The 16,048-nt window shown below is 46.7% G+C and overlaps 1 protein-coding gene across 6 annotated transcripts; it reads right to left on the reverse strand.

Moving 5' to 3' along the window:
* Positions 1–8,979: 8,979 nt before the first annotated feature.
* On the reverse strand, positions 8,980–14,553 carry CIRBP (cold inducible RNA binding protein). 6 transcript variants are annotated; one of them, XM_034755164.1, is made up of 8 exons: positions 14,406–14,553; positions 13,115–13,223; positions 12,925–13,031; positions 12,315–12,456; positions 12,141–12,225; positions 11,882–11,946; positions 9,426–9,511; positions 8,980–9,177 (listed from the first exon to the last, which is right to left on the reverse strand). In XM_034755164.1, the coding sequence occupies exons 2-7, from the start codon at positions 13,215–13,217 to the stop codon at positions 9,507–9,509; spliced, it is 507 nt and encodes a 168-aa protein (XP_034611055.1). In that variant the 5' UTR covers positions 13,218–13,223; positions 14,406–14,553; the 3' UTR covers positions 8,980–9,177; positions 9,426–9,506. The 6 variants fall into 6 exon arrangements, with proteins under 6 accessions (XP_034611055.1, XP_034611053.1, XP_034611052.1 ...); XM_034755162.1 differs by having other exon boundaries at positions 8,980–9,174; positions 11,882–11,949; XM_034755161.1 differs by having other exon boundaries at positions 11,882–11,949.
* Positions 14,554–16,048: the final 1,495 nt, after the last annotated feature.

Here is a 16,048-nt window from a genome sequence, read left to right on the forward strand (position 1 = left end):
GGGTAGGGGTGTCGGAGCAGTGGGATTCCAAGATGCAGAGGGGAACAGGGGGAAACAGGGTGCAGAGGGGAGAAGGGTATGGAGCCAAAGGGGGAACAGGGAGTATCAGGAAGCAGAAAGGAGGTGCAAAGGGACTCCAGGGTGCAGAGGGGAGAAGGGTATGGAGCCAAAGGGGGAGCAGGGAGTATCAGGAAGCAGAAAGGAGGTGCAAAGGGACTCCAGGGTGCAGAGGGGAGAAGGGTATGGAGCCAAAGGGGGAGCAGGGAGTATCAGGAAGCAGAAGGGAGGTGCAAAGGGACTCCAGGGTGCAGAGGGGTATGGGGCCATGGGGGAGCAGTAGGGTTGCCAAGCGTCTGGTTTTTTACTGAAACGCCCAGTCGAGAAGGGACCCTAGCGGCTCCGCTGGGTGGCGCAGCGGGGGGCCGGGGCTGGGGCTAGCTCCGCACGACTCCCAGAAGCTGCCGCCAGATCCCACAGCCTCCATTGGTCGCGGTTCCTGGCCAATGGGAGCTGTGGAGCTGGCACTTGGAGCAAGGGCAGCGCACAGAGCCTCCCTGGCCGCCCATACGCCTAGGGGCTGCAGGGCATTTGAAAGAATGGACCACGGGTATCTCCTGGGCACTTTGCAGGCGTTCGGCTTGGGGCCCCAATTTGTGGGTTTTCTCCAGGTGCTATACACCTCCGCGGAGTGTTTGGCCAGGCTCAACAGGACCCTGACGGAGCCGCTCAGCTTCGGGCAGGGTGCGTCAGGGGTGTCCACTGTCAGGCCAGCTGTATAATCTGGCAGTTGAGCCCTTCCTCTGTCTCCTCCATCGGAGGTTGATGGGGTTGGTGCTCCGTGAGCCAGAGTTGCAGCTGGTCCTGTCGGTGTATGTCGATGATGTACTCCTCATGGTCCAGGACCCGGGCGATCTGATGCGGGTGGAGGCCTGCCAGGCAATCTACTTGGCGGCCTCCTGCGCCCAGATCAACTGCGTCAAGACCTCTGGCCTGATGGTCGGGGATGGGTAACAGACGAGCTCCCTCCCACCCGCGCTTCAAGCCATTCAGTGGAGCACAGGTCCACTGCTCTATCTCGGCGTTTACCTTTCCGCCACACATCCTTCTCCACCGGAGAACTGGCAGGATTTGGAGACCAGGGTAGGTCAGCGGCTGTGGAGATCGACAGGGCTCCTCCGGTGCCTCTCCCTGTGGGGGAGGGCACTGGTGCTGAACCAGTTAGTTCTGTCCATGCTCTGGCACCAGCTCAACACCCTGAGCCCGGCCCCAGGGCTCCCTGCCTGGCTCCAGAGGGTAGCTCTGGAGTTCTTCTGGCCAGGACTGCACTGGGTCTCTGCAGGGGTCCTGAGTCTTCCCCTGGAGGAGGGAGGACAGGGCTTGGTCTGCCTCCGCAGCCAGATCCATGTCTTCCTCCTCCAGAGACTCCTTTATGCTACAGGTAGTCCGGCGTGGAGCACTTTGGTACATGCCTTCCTCCACCACCTTCAAGGGCTCCAATGCGCCAGGCAGCTCTTTTTTCTCCACCCGAGAGGTCTTCCACAAGACCTCTCCGAGCTGCCGGTCTTCTACCAGGACCTCCTCCAGACCTGGAAGCAGTTCTCAGCGACCAGGTGTGTTGTGGCAACAGAAGGGGCAGACTTCCACGCAGAACCCCCTGCTACACAACCCCCACCTTTGTGGGCAGGTGGTGGAGTTCTCCTTGGTGCGCCGGTGGTTGTCCTGGCAGAAACCACCAGAATCAGAGTCCTCCTGGAGTACGACAGGGGGGACCCCTGAACACGCGGTCGGCGCATGAGGCTCTCCACCCTTCTGACCCCTCCCCCCCCAGCATGTACTTCAGGAGGTGGGGGCAGCCTTGTTGCCCTCCTCTCAGGTTTTCCTTGAGTGGGTACTGCGAAAGGGTACTCCCCGCCCACCCCTCACCCTCTGAACCTTTTCATCGGGTCCCTGTCCCGTGAGCCCTCCTGGCCCCCTCCCTTCCACAATCCGAGCCAGCTGCATGCCCTGCAGCCAGTTCGCTTCCGAACCGCGCCAAGTAAACACCTCTACACGCTCATGCTCCACACGTTTTACTTCCTCACCTCGTGTCCCACCCTGATACCAAATGGCAGGACTATTTATCACCTGTGGAGGTGAGGAACCCTGGTGGGCCAGCCTCTATTCCACCCTGGTCCCATGGCCCACCAGGGATATCAGTTGGCAGCTCCTTCATGGATCCATGAGCATGGGCATTGTACCTGGCATTGTTCACCCCATCCCTGACGCCTGCCCCTTTTGAGCCATTAGGGAGAAACTGGCGCACGCTTAGCTCGAATGCGCCAGGTTGTAGACCTTCTTCTGGCTCCTCCAGAACCTCCTGTTGAGGTTCTGTCTGCGCTTTTCCCCACACCTGTTTATATTTGCACACCCTGACCGTGGCCCCACGAAGTCGCAAGATCTCCTCATCAACCTCCTCCTGGCCCTGGCTAAAGTGACCATCTTCAACGCCGGGAGGAGGATGCAAGACGAGGGGGTGCTCTGCGACTGTGGGGCCTATTGCCGCTCCTCCCTGGTCTCATGTATCTGGGCAGAGTTCCTCTGGGTGGCGTCTGCTGGCTCCCTAGACACCTTTGAGGAACAGTGGGCGCTGTCCAGGGTTCTCTGCTCGGTGTCCCCCTCTGGATCCCTAGTTTTGCACCTTTGACCTTCACTCCTGATTCTGTTATTTCTTAGTTGTCACCTGAACTCATTTGGATCCCAGGTCCAGTGGTCCCTCCTGCAAGGCTGGGGGAGGGGTCTTTAGAAGCAGACGGGCTTGTGCCTGCCCGTCTCTCAGAGCTTTCCAATAAGGCCTAGGGGCTGCAGGGACTTGACAGCCACTTCCTGGGAGCTGCGGTAAGCGCCACCAGGACCCTGCACCCTAATCCTCCGCCCCAGCCCCGGGCCCTTTCCCGCACCCAAACTCCCGCAGCCCACACCCCAGAGCCCACACCCCCAGCTGGAGCCCTCACCCTCCTTCCGCACCCCAGCCCAGTGAGAGCGAGCGACGAGGGAGGGGGGATGGAGTGAATGGGGGCAGGGCCTTGGGAAAGGGGCAGGGCAGGGATGTTCGGTTTTGTGCCATTAGAAAGTAGGTAACCCTAGGGGGAGCAGGAAGCAGAGACGAGGTGCACAGGGACTCTAGTGTACAGGGGAGCACTGAGATAAGGAACAAGGACCAGGGGAGACCGGCCACAATTCCTGGAGACCTCAGGGCAATCCTGGAGGGTTGACAACTCTAATTAGGACCCCCATCCAGACCACTGGGATTACTCACATGCTTAAAATTAAGCACATGACTAAGTGTTTGCAAGACAGGGAGACATTCTACTCCCATGTTTTAACCATTCTCAGCAGAGCAATCTCTGACCTCCTGGTGCAATGACTGGAATCACGCTCCTTTCTGCCTAACCTCGTGTCTCATTTTCACTCTTTAAAAATCATTCCTGATTATGCAGGTCAGAAAAGGCGACCGTCTGTCATTGGAAGATTTCCTGTCAGCTGGATCTTCCCCTTCCCGTTATGATTCAAAACTTTTTCCATACTGTGGCCCCCTGTTACACAAAGTTTCATGATTCCCTCCCTCCCTTCTAGCCAAAAAGAAAGGGAAGGTTTGTACACATCCCTTGGACCTGTTAGCAATCTCCAGGTGGAGAAGCAAGGCTTTGCAACATTATTATTACAATATTTGTTAAACATCAAATGTTCTCCACATATTTTTGAATGTAATGTGTGATTTTAAAACACACAAATATGAAAACCTCTCCATATTTCCCTGGAATTCTGCAACTACTGCTTAAAGAACTCTCAGAGGATTCGTTTATCTCTTTAGAACCAGTAAATATTTACTAACCAGGAATAAACATTCTGGTTTCCCATGTGTGTGCCCATGACATTGGAACTTCTCTAGGCCACTGGTCTGAATCTGACCAGGACCGGACTAATTAAAAGTTGTTACCAATGACAGCTTAAAGGGGTTGGCAGGCTCCGCTCAGCTTCTGCTGAACAAGCCACCACATCACAAAAGCCAACACTTCAATCTACGTGAGGCACCGGCAGATCCCTAGATGGCATCAACTGTCATAGTTCCATTGTGCGGCTATGTCAGTTTACACAAGCTGAGGATCTGCCAACTGGTCTTCCAAATAGCTCAGCACATGCAATTGGTGCTAGATTTTGAAAATTGCTCAGCCGGTTAAGATGCAGGTGTCTTGGACATCTGGGTTTGTCATGATGGGGAGCTGTTTAGTGCCAAGCTCTTTTGGAAAATCTGGCCCTAATTGTTTTATTGGAAATCTCAGTAAAGTCCATTGAATGAAAAAATGTTTCACTTTAGCAGTGTTTCCCCCCAGTAATTTTTAAGAGATTTTGCTGGCTGGTGTTGGTAACATTGTGTTGTCAATAGTAAACCTTTAAAGGACACACACTTCAAAAGAGTGGAACTTCTGAAGATTACAGAGTGCTCTTTCAAAATGCCCTAATTCAAGATTTCTCTGGGGAAGTTTCTGCCACTTTTATTAGTCTCCTTTTCACACTGGCCATTAGGTGTCACTACAGTTCCACATCTCAAAACCACTGAGTCCTTTGAATAGGGGATTCTCTATTAAGTCTGTTCAGCCAATTCTATTTCATCCCAAACTGATTCTGGGAATCATTTCGTTAATCCGTTCGCTGTAATCTGTGAAACCAGTAATGCCTTAGATCAAATTTAGTCAGGCCTCCAATTTTGCATTTACAATTATTTGCATGAGTAATTTAGGGCACAAAGGCCTCATCATATCAGGAACTTGTCAGGTTTTTCATATCATACTTTGTGTGTGTGCATTTACTTCATTTTAACTTCTGAGAGGGTATTTACCATTAAGGGTTCATATGCTACACTGCGCTCAGTGGGCATGCAGAACACCCACTGTCACCAACGGAGAAATTATTAAATACATCAGGCAACATTCTGATTGAAGGTTTGTTTTATTTAACTCTCGTTGGGGTCAATGAGTTTGATGGGGGTACAAGATAAGTAGACTTCAGGATTTCCCTGCTGTGTATACACATAAATCCTTTCATTGTTCCTGTAAGTTTTCATAGCTGTCCAAGATGCAGACATAGAAAAGTGACTTCCCCAAGGTCAGACAGCAGATCAGTGGTACATTCAAGAATAGAAACTATAGCTCCTGGCTCCTAGTCTAGTGACCTATTCACTAGTCCATCATGTTGCAAACTCTTGTACACTTTCTTGGAAAGGCTGATCTTCAATGGGGTTTAGTAACTGGCCATACCATAAACTCATAATAGAGAGATAGATGAGGCAGCATGTAAAGAAAGGCTGGGATATGATCAAATGCATTTTGTTTATTAATATGAGACAGGGAAGGGGGTTTCCTTGTTAGCACCTTTGTAAATCTGGTGTACATAGGGAGGTTCAGGAACCCTCTTCCTTCAATTATCACCTGCACACAGCATTCTGCTCCCTTTGTCAAGTCTCAGAAACCTACTTTGCGGCTGTAAACTTACAGAGCTACATGGTTTTTCATGAGTTAAACAAGGAGCCCAAGGCCCGATTTTCAGTGTGGAGTAACCCCAGAATCAACTGAAGCCAATTTGATAGGTGCTCAGCACACCTAAAAAAATCAGTCCCCCTGGCTACTGCAAAGGCATTTGAAGTCCTTATAGCAGAATGAAATTCTAACTCAGGGATATTTCAAGAGTATGGAAAGTGCACAGCATAAGGCTGCTTCAGATCAATATAGGTAGAACTGCATTTCTTTATTTCCAGCTGTTTGCTTTCAGTTTTAGTTCTAGTTCACAACTTTTAAGCATGACAAGGCACTGGTGTAACATATCAATGATGACAGCCGCAAGGGCAGAGACTTAGGGGAGGTCTGAATTACAGAGGGATGTATTGGAAACATTCACAGCCAGGTATTGGATATCAAAGTTCTTGAAACCCATGAAATGAGACAATGAGGTAAGCCAATAGTTGATGGAAAGGAGGCTTTGATTGAATGGTAGAAGTATCTTAGAGCAGGAAATAATAATTTAACCAAAAGAAGGGATTAAACAAGGCAACTGACTTAATTAAGTTAATTAGCAGGGCTATATTAATACAGTGGAAGAAAAGTAAGAGGGGAACAAAAGCAGAAGTATGCGCTTTATGCCCAGACTGCTAAGAGCGAAGGGAAACGAAGACAATGTGGCTAAATGACAGGATAATTTTCTTAGCAAAAGTTTCTGAAGCCAGCCTCCGGGACATCACATTGTAAAGGCGGACTAGTCTCGTCAAGTTGGTTTAGTTCTAGAAGCTGAGCAAGGGAGTTTGGATCCACTTATATTTGAAAAAAATAGTATGACTAAATGAGTCAGATCCTATGAAACTAAGGCAATTAAATCTACTTCAGGTAACTTTTGTCAAATGGTTGGCAGCCAGTTACAGATTAGAAAGTGTAACGACAGTCTCTGATCAGAGTGCCCAATGTTAGGTTAAGTATGGGACTGAAGATTTCAGATGTTGGGGCAGTCAACTCCAATGCTCTGCACTGTGCGGTCACTCACACCTGTGCAAGGTGGGTGAAAACTATCAATTCTGAGCAGGTAGCTTTTCACATCCACTTTGCACTGCTGTAAATAAGTGCACAAGGTGCAAGGCACTGGTAAATCAGAGTCAAAGTACCAGTGTAGGTTCTTCAAGGATGAGGAACAATGTACAGAGCAAGCTACAAACTGGAGGATTCACTTAAGTTTCAGTTAGGGAAACCACACTTGAACCCAAGTTCTCAGGGCAGCACCAGCAAGATGAAGCTACAAGGGAGAGAATAAGTTGGAGTTATGTTCATGCAGCAGCAGTAAATGACTTTAGCATGCAGATCAAATGACAGCAAGGCTATGGTTTTTACCCCCACAGGGCTTTAATTTTGACCTTGCTATATAAACAAGTACAAAGAAACAAAACCAATGAGTGCATAAGGTAGCCATTACATGGAATTTGGGAAAGATGTATAGGAAACCCACCTTTATAGAATAGCACAAAGCTGGTAAGATGCGAAGTTGAGTCAACACATTTGAGGAAAGATAGGTAGGTATTGCGTTGGCTGACTTTAGGGGCTGGAGTCAAAATCTTCAATATTTTGTTCAAGGTGGTTATTACTGGCTGTAGCCAATGTATTCCTTTTGATCCTATTTTGAGATACTTGTAGACATATGTTTCTAAGGCACTTGTACATGCCAAGTATGAAAACTGATGCACTTGTAAAAGCTTTGAGAGAAATGGTTAAGCCAAATCCTATCTATTTCTCCCACAAACCTTCAGGCTTTTGGGGGAGCCACCTCTTATGCATGGAATGTCCTCCTGGAATGCTCCTTTAGGAAGCCATTAAAACCCACTTCTATGCCACCTATGACAAGCTGGTAGAAGGCAACTGCCAAGGTGGCCACTGGCATCTTTTCATTTATACATTTTAAACAGTTGTAAACCATTTTTCCTCACCCTTCTCCTCTCCTAGCTGTAGCATTTGGTCATCCCTTAAGCTGGTCTAGTTTTTCTGCAACTTTATTTAGATAAGGGAATTGCACTGAGTAAAATAAGCTTTTATCTATACATCGTATGTGTCTGTTTTCATAACAGTAACTACAACTGCATTAGGTTGTACTCATGAATAGTACAAAAACTAGATTAGTCCCTATTCTAAACTTTTGTACAAAATTAGGCATTTGTACAGCACCAAAACTAGGGGGCTTCAAAGTCACTGAGGCTTCTGAGCACTATTGTAATAAAAGTCTTCTCCAACATTAAAGTATCTCTGAAAAGCTTGTCTGACTGCAGTACTTAAATGCAAGTTAATGGGTCATTATTGCTTCAACATACTGGTTTCATTATTAAGTCAGGACTCTATAAAGCAGCTAGTTCAGTACTAGGCAATTGCCCCAATAGACAATTTCATATTGTGGATATAGAGGATTGGCAGAAAAGGTTTTGCTAGAGCCGAGTCACCTTCAGCAGCGCAACTGCTAAATGATGATTTACACAATAGGGTTAGGAGAGATCTCTCTGAGCATAAACTCAAGTTAGAAATATTTAATCAAACCCAAATGTGAATGTTTTTCTCATAACAGTATGAGAAGTCTCAAACAGCCATTTATGGTAAGCTGCAAAGAAACATTCCTTTTACAGTTGAGAAATCTAGAAGCAATAGCATTACTTAGGTAGAACTTTTTTTGGTGTGGGAATTGGTAAATGGCAAAAAATTAGTTGCAGAATAGTGAGCTCCGATTTGCCACCCAATATGGAGGTTTTGTAGAAAAGCTTTTAGAAAACTATTTAGTGTAATTTTGACACTTTTCCCTAGCATTGTTTTAACATTTTTCAGCAGAGGGTGCAAACCAATTATACCTGTAGACTAATGTACATGAACCTTAACCTAGAAGACAAATTTCAATATGTAAATTTGATTTCTAAAATTCCAAGTTTTATTAGTCTAATAGGTTTGGAACAGATAGTAGATAATGTTTTCACCCCTCAGCTCATAGAGCCCCCACTGACCACTAGTGTTTATGTAGTTGCTCAAATGACCATAGTGCCCCTTCAAACTCAGTCATCAGAAGATAGTAACATTTGTGAATGCAAAATAGGTAGAATACCCAAATACAAGCTTCCAATGGTGTTTCAGTGACTTTAGGCTGTATTTTTTTGAACTTGGTCATGAAGGGGTAAAACCACCAAATCATTACCCGCTCAACAGCCATTAAAATAGCAAGATCCTAAAGTATTTTAGAAAGACAGCCTTCATTCCCTAAAGTTAAACAAACCTCTTAGAATCCTACACAGGGGCTCACTCAATGATCTTTAATCCTTTACTGATCAACTGGACCTTCATAAGTAGGGACAGATTTCCAGTGCTAACGCTTTAAATTATATTGGGTTATGCATCAAATAACCCCAAATCTATCAAATCATGCCTTGACTACATCCATCTTTCTTGCATTTATTTATATAATTTATTAAAAAAATCATTGCTTTTTCCAGTCCAATTATTTATTCTATCAGTTATAACTGTTACAAGTCAGATTGTTCACTTGATCTACATCAGATATTATACACTGCTCAAAGCTCTTGAACTCCATTGCTCAGTCAACAGCTGTATCAATCCTCTTCAATGCAGCTCACTGCTGAAATAAAACAAGACAATGAGTTCTACAAATAGCAGATCCATACGTACATTAAATTATCTAAAACTGCAACTACTGACCAAGAGTTTGTCAAGTTATCAACACACTTATTTCTCAGGATATTAGCACAAGGCAAAATGTTAATTCTGGTACATGTACATATGCCAAACCTAAAATCAAATTTCTCCAAAAAGAGCTCTCCTCTAACTCCAGTAATTTCTTACAAGAAAATGCACTGTAGATGGTACCTGCTTAGAAAGTTGATTGTTGGTACTGCTTTCATGAAATGCTCAGGAAGGCTGTTTCAGGCTCAAATGTCCATCTTCTCTTCAACCTGGTAAAGCAAATGTGTGTTACTAGCCATATCCAACCAAGGTGTTTACACTGCCACCCACCTCCCCAAACACAAGTCACATCATATACAAGGGTTTGACAAGCCATTCGCTGAACCCTATCACATCACAGAAGCACAGTCTGGGAAATTCCAGGGCTGGCTGATGCCTTTGATATACCAGCCAATATATATCATTTGATCCTTAAGCAGAGACAGTTAACCACTTTGACATGGCTGCTTAGGAACAGTGTGGGCTAGGGGAGAAAGTTAATGGCAACAAGTAAGATGGTAAAGAAAGCTACAATTAAGTGACTTAATGAGTCTAGGAAGAGTCAATAGATGAACACAAATCAAGTCAGGGAATTCTGTTTCCCATCTTGCTTCCATACCTACTAGGCAAGACATGACTGTATGCCCAACTCTGACCTGTGGAACTGAAGTTGTGCCACAAACCAAAGATTGCATAGGCATAGATTTAAAATTTTTCCATTAGTTGACCAAAACTGTCAGAGGAATATTTCACAGGTACATTAGACTTTCAAATGAGCTCTCAACAAGAGGAAGGATGCGGACATGAGCAAAAGGAGTTACCTCGAATTACAGGACTATTTCCACATATGAACTAGCCCAGAAAGCAGCTTTCGTCTCAGAGGTTTCTGTTGGAGGCACAACACTTCTTTTCTCCAAGGACACTGCAGTTTCCATACGCTAGCAGAGAATTCTTAGAACTTGTAAGGCAATGACAAAGCTAGCTAATTAAGTCAATTTGTCTACCTTGGAACACTGTGTCAAACCAGTAACTACTCGTTCTCAAAAGACTGATTCAGACTACAAATTTCAATGTCTGCTTATTTTATGAAAATCCTGAACTGTCCTCTGACTAAACTGGCCAGCTAGTTTTTTCCCTCCACTTTTGCTGATCTAAATGTAACAAGTTAGTCATTACAATTCCCTAGCGTATACTTTTAGTCGTCTGCCACTAGATAATTTGACTATTTTTGTGAAAACATCTTGACAGTATTCACATGTCAAGACCAGTTAAGATTACATTCTCTCCAATGGTCAGTAAGTCTAGCTTGCTTTAATACTCCTATCACTAGGCTCTCTTCTCTAGAGTCCTCCTTATTACTTGGTTTGTTCACAAGATCTTCAAGGACTGTGTTGTGCAATGAAATGTAAATGTCAAGAGCAGAGTTCATTTCAGACGGTCTTTTAATAGGCTTCGTAAAGCCAAAGAAAACTGTATACAAGAATCCTTTACCACTTCAAATACAATATCAATGGAATATGCATATTTCTTCCAGTAAAAAAAGGACAATATAAATAAACATTTTCAAGAACCTCTTTTATGGTAAGTTTGCGAGAGTCTATTTCTGGGTAATTTACATCATACAGTAAAAATACCGTTATGCAGGTTGAACATACAAGCAAGTTTCTCTTTAAGTATATCAAGGTGGTTTGCCTTCCAATTTACACCCAGGCTGCATGCCTACCTTGCTACACTAAAGGAATGTTACAAGAGACGAAGGTAATGCACTTTAAAAAAAAATATAAAGTCCACAGCTTGTTCAGCTTCCAGTGAACATTGAATTAAAGGTCCTTTTCTATCTCAAAAAACTGAATTAGGGCCCCAACTTCACAACTTTTAAAAAAACACCTTGGCTTATCACAGAGGATAAAATAAAATCCGTAGTGCTTTCAAAAAAGATTAAAAACACTTGGAAACAGAGCTTTCTTAAAGAAAAGTCTAATCAGACCATCTTATATCAGAAGCTGTCAGGCTGTGTTTGACAAGATCAGAACTGATAATACTACAAAAGTGAAAATACAAGTAGATGTACTACACAATAACGATTTCAGCGAAGCTCCAAAAATCTTTATAAATACAGCCATTGGAAGGACGATCTTGAGTCAGGAAGGATTTTTACTCGTTGTGTGTAGCTGAGGACAAGAAGCAGGCACAATTGTAAAGGCACCGAAGCATAGACAAGTTCCAGCATTTTACTCCCTCTATTATTTCAGAGGCTAGTGCTAGTTCACTAGAGCTTAAGAGAACTTCCCCCACCCTTGATTAAAGTTTGTTAGAGGGCATTTGGAGTTTTGCTTAATTCTCGAACTTCAAGTATGTGAGTATTTACTACTTGCTTGCCTTAAGATCCAAGCAAGTCCTACACATGCATTAAAATTAGGAAGTTAAGTGGCAAACATTTCCAAGGCCTGGTTGCAAATAGACTGGTTCTTATGGGCAAGAACAAAGAGTGCGATACGGTCCAACTGAGCCTTACAGTATTTCCAGACTTCAACAGGTCAATCGATTTAGAGAGCTCCCAAGGCAGTGTATTCTTCGTTCCCTTTTGAACTAAAACTTACCGTAACTGTCATAGTTGTCTCTGTAGGACCCTCCTGAAGACCTGTCACCATAGCCACCTTGATTCCTGCTGGTAAAAATAACAAATGTTTGTTTTATGAAACATGCTGCGATCAATACACATTATGCTTTTGCTGTGCTATTGTGACTGAGCCTTTACGTCCCAGTCAAGTTGTTAACCGAGTTATTTCAGGGCTGGTGTGACAAAAACCTCAACAGTCAGCAGTCTGAACTCTTACAGTCTACTTTCATTGTGTTTACCTGCTGCTATAGTAGTCTCTAGACCCATTATATCCACCACTTCTAGAATCGAATCTGCTTCCTCCATAGCCTCTGTCTCCACCTCCTTGAATGGACACAATAAAGGACCAATTAACATATTGAAAAATTTCTCAGTGTCAAGTCAGTTATTGAAAACCAGTTACACTAACTCACCTCTAGAGAAGCCACGGCCCCCCCGACCTCTGCCTCCACGGAAAAAGCCTCTGCCACCTGATGAACCCCCTCTGTATCCACGAGATCTGTTTTCGGATGATTTACCTGCCTGGTCAACTCTAATCTGACGCCCATCAACAGACTAAAAACAAAACAGGGGGAAAAAAAAAAATGAACTGTACCAGTATTTACAGGCTTTTAAAACTTAACAGCAGTTGCCAAATAAGCTGTCCAAACTTAAGATACAAATTGGAAAAAGTTTGTTTTAGTCATTTGTGTCCATAATGGTGTGCCCCCATATCCAAAATTACAATCAAGTCACCACCATTAAATAATATTTACAGAGCATTCAAAAATAAAAATATTGCTTGAAATAAGAAAAAGGGCAAGTCTGCCTATCTAGGTTTCCTTCATATTTGTAGACTTGCACATTACTTTAACTGCTCATTTTAATATTTCATTATGTTGCCAAAATATTTTAATTCTAAACCCCCAATGGTTAATTCTGCTTAATAGAAAAACAGAGTATTACTACTCCGGAGATCACAGTATCATGATTCTGCAGCTCTGTACACAGTCTCTGAAAAAATGGAACACTGGATCTCCTTACCTTTCCATTCATAGCCATCATTGCATCTTTAGCATCATCTATGTTCTCAAAAGTAACAAACCCAAAGCCTCTTGACCTCTGGGTCTCTCTGTCTTTCACCACGACCACTGAAAAGCAAAGACACTATTGGCACATATCCACTCTGTCAGAAAAAGATAAAACTCATCACAACCACTTAATTTGTTCTTACCTTCAGATATCTGTCCGTATTTAGAAAAGACTTGCTCCAGTGACTGTTCATTGGTATCAAAACTCAGTCCACCAACAAAGAGCTTTCCCTCATCTGATGCCATTTTGTTCTGTAAACAAAGACATTACATCAACTGTTAAATCCCACATGAAAAGTTATTTTTGTTGCTTCAGTATATCAGAATCACACAGGACCAAGGGATTAATTCACTAGACCGTGTCACCAGGACCATAATTCTTGTATATCAATACCACAGCTGCTAGTACTAAGCTGCCATGTGCAATTCACAGAAGAGAACCACAGCTTTGTACCTAGAGATGTCCATTTGATAGTCAGCCTCCATGTAAACACAAAGTTGATTCAAAGTGTTTATTTCAAGAAACTAGCCAGATTTCAGAAATGAGGAGACCACAGAGAATGTAATTTATCCCCGCAGCCAAGCAATATCCCCCCCCAAGACCAGAACCCCTATGTGTGTTCCCCTATGCACAGTATCACAGCAGGCCTGGCGCTATCCCCCAGATCCATCTGCATGGTCCATTTCCTCACTCTCCATCCATAGAGAACAAGCACCAGTGGGTCCCTATCAGGCAGAGCCCTTCCCACCCCGTTCAGGCTCTGAATAGCGATCATCAGGCCAGAGAGCAACCGGCTGCCGTAGTGTGGGGTAACATCGCCCAGCGCACGGGGCCACTGCGGGACTGAGGCTGCCTTTGGAGTGGCTGTGGCTAGAGTGTGTGGGTCTAACGACGCCCCGCAGCTCAGGAGCACGCCGCCAGGGCGGGAACCAAGATGCCCTACACCTACTGCGGTCCCTCGCACGCATGCGCGTTGTGGAAGCGCGCGCCAGCTTCACGGCATTGCCGGCACCCGGGAAGGCGCATGCGCAAACGATCCACTGTCTCAGGCAGGCGCGCACACATCCTGCGCCAAGCAGCCCAGCCTTAGCGCCTCCCACCTTGCCCCGCCCACTCGGCGCATGCGCGTTACTAATATGGGGGGCCATTTTGCGCCGGCCGAGGCCGGGCGCCATTTTGTTTCCGAAGGGGCGTCGTTGTTAATTGCTCGCCCTTCCCCCTAACAACAGCCCAAGCGGTGCGCTTCGCCCTGCTGGGGACTCCAGCGGTTGACAAGGGTGAATACGGAGCGGAAGGCGGACAGATCGACCCTATCCGTTTCTCCCTCTAGGGAAAGCAGCTGCTCCTATGGGGCACCGCCTTGCAGAGCGCGCCTCCGCCTGAGGCAATATTGCCTCCCCAGGCCCTTCCCCGCCTCTCCCCAGGCTCCTTACCAGTCCTCAGTGAGTGCAAACGCAGCACAACGCTTCAAAGTCCCAGCACGATGTACGCTGGGAGCTGGCGGCGCAGCTGCTTATATAGCCCCTTGTCTGGCCCCGCCCTGGTCATGAATATGCAAATCGCCACCCGCCGGGATGAGATAACTCCGCGTCTGTTCTAGCACCGCCTCGCCTCCTGATTGGTCGCAGCCTGGTTAATATTCATAAGACGCTGAGAGGGAAGTGATGCACGCTTCGTATTCCCCACGTGGGGTGGAGTGTGGAGGAAAGTGCTGATTGGATGGGAGGGGGAGAAAGTTTGCAGTCGCGTTCCTGTGGGATGAGAGAGTGGAAGATATTGATTGGCTACGGCCTCCCCAGGCGCAGCCCTCCCCCTTTCCCCTGCACACAGACTCACCCCGGGCCGGGCAGGGGGCGGGGCCGTGATGCCCTAGTTTCGCGCCCTTCGCAGCAATGCGGCGCCCGCTGCCGCTGCTGGAACAAAGGGGCCGCCTGAGGCGGCGGCGCCATCTTGGATGGGGGAGGGTCGCTTCGTGCGTTGCCATGACCCACCATTCCCCGCGGGACAGAGCCTCGTCTGGCTGGGCCCGCCTCGCAAGGGCGCCCGCAGCCCATGTGACGCGACCAGCCCTGTATCCCCAGTGGACGCCATAGCACAGCCCCCCTCGTCGTCCCCCGGGAGTCTCCTCTGTGACCCCAAGCACAGCGCCCTACACAGCCCATGTTCCCCCATAGCACAGCCCAGGATAACCCCATGTGCCCCCAGACACTGCATGTTCCCCCCTGCACAGCCCCCCACATCCCCCCAAACTTCCACATGCCCCTGACACCCCATCTGCCTCAAAGCACAGCCCCCCATAACCTCATGTGCCCCCAGACACCCCATCTGCCCCAAAGCACAGCCCCCACATAACCCCATGTGCCCCCAGACACCCCATCTGCCCCAAAGCACAGCCCCCACATAACCTCCTTGTGCACCCAAAACAGCCCCTGCACACAGCCCATGTGCCCCGACACCTCATCTGCTCCAACGCTCAGCCCCCACCTACTTCCCATGTGCCCCCCACAGTTCCTTCTGGCTCCTGATACCCCTGTACCCCCAAACTGCAGCCTACCGAACACGCTTACACTGTTCATATCTCACTTGTCTGTTTAGCTTGTAAGGAACCCAGGGTGCAACACAATGGGGCCGGATCCTGACTGGGGCCTCTAGGCACTACCGTATAAATAATAATAACTGGACTACAGCTTCCCTCCTTGCGGGACTGGGAGGGTGGCTGAGAAGAATCAGTTACAGGGTAGGTAGGGTAAGAAGATGAGTTCCAAAGTGCCCTGCCCTGGCTGTCATTTTAAATCACCACAGAAATTGGGTGTTTTTATGTTGATGCCTGTGGAAGGGAGACATAATTGCTTTGGGTTCACTTTAAACATCATGCATCTTCCACACTGAAGCATGGCACAGGGAGCTGATTTATAAAGCAGTGTCTTGGTGGTGTCCCCTCCTCACAAACACACACACTCTGTTAACCATCCATATCTGAAAACTGGGAGTGTCCCTATTTTTAGGGCATGCCCTTGTGTCCCTGTCTAAGCACCATAAAGCAATTCCATCTCCCCAGTCCCATCATGGCAGTGCC

Source organism: Trachemys scripta, chromosome 22 (assembly GCF_013100865.1).
Source record: "Trachemys scripta elegans isolate TJP31775 chromosome 22, CAS_Tse_1.0, whole genome shotgun sequence".
NCBI lineage: Eukaryota > Metazoa > Chordata > Testudines > Emydidae > Trachemys > Trachemys scripta.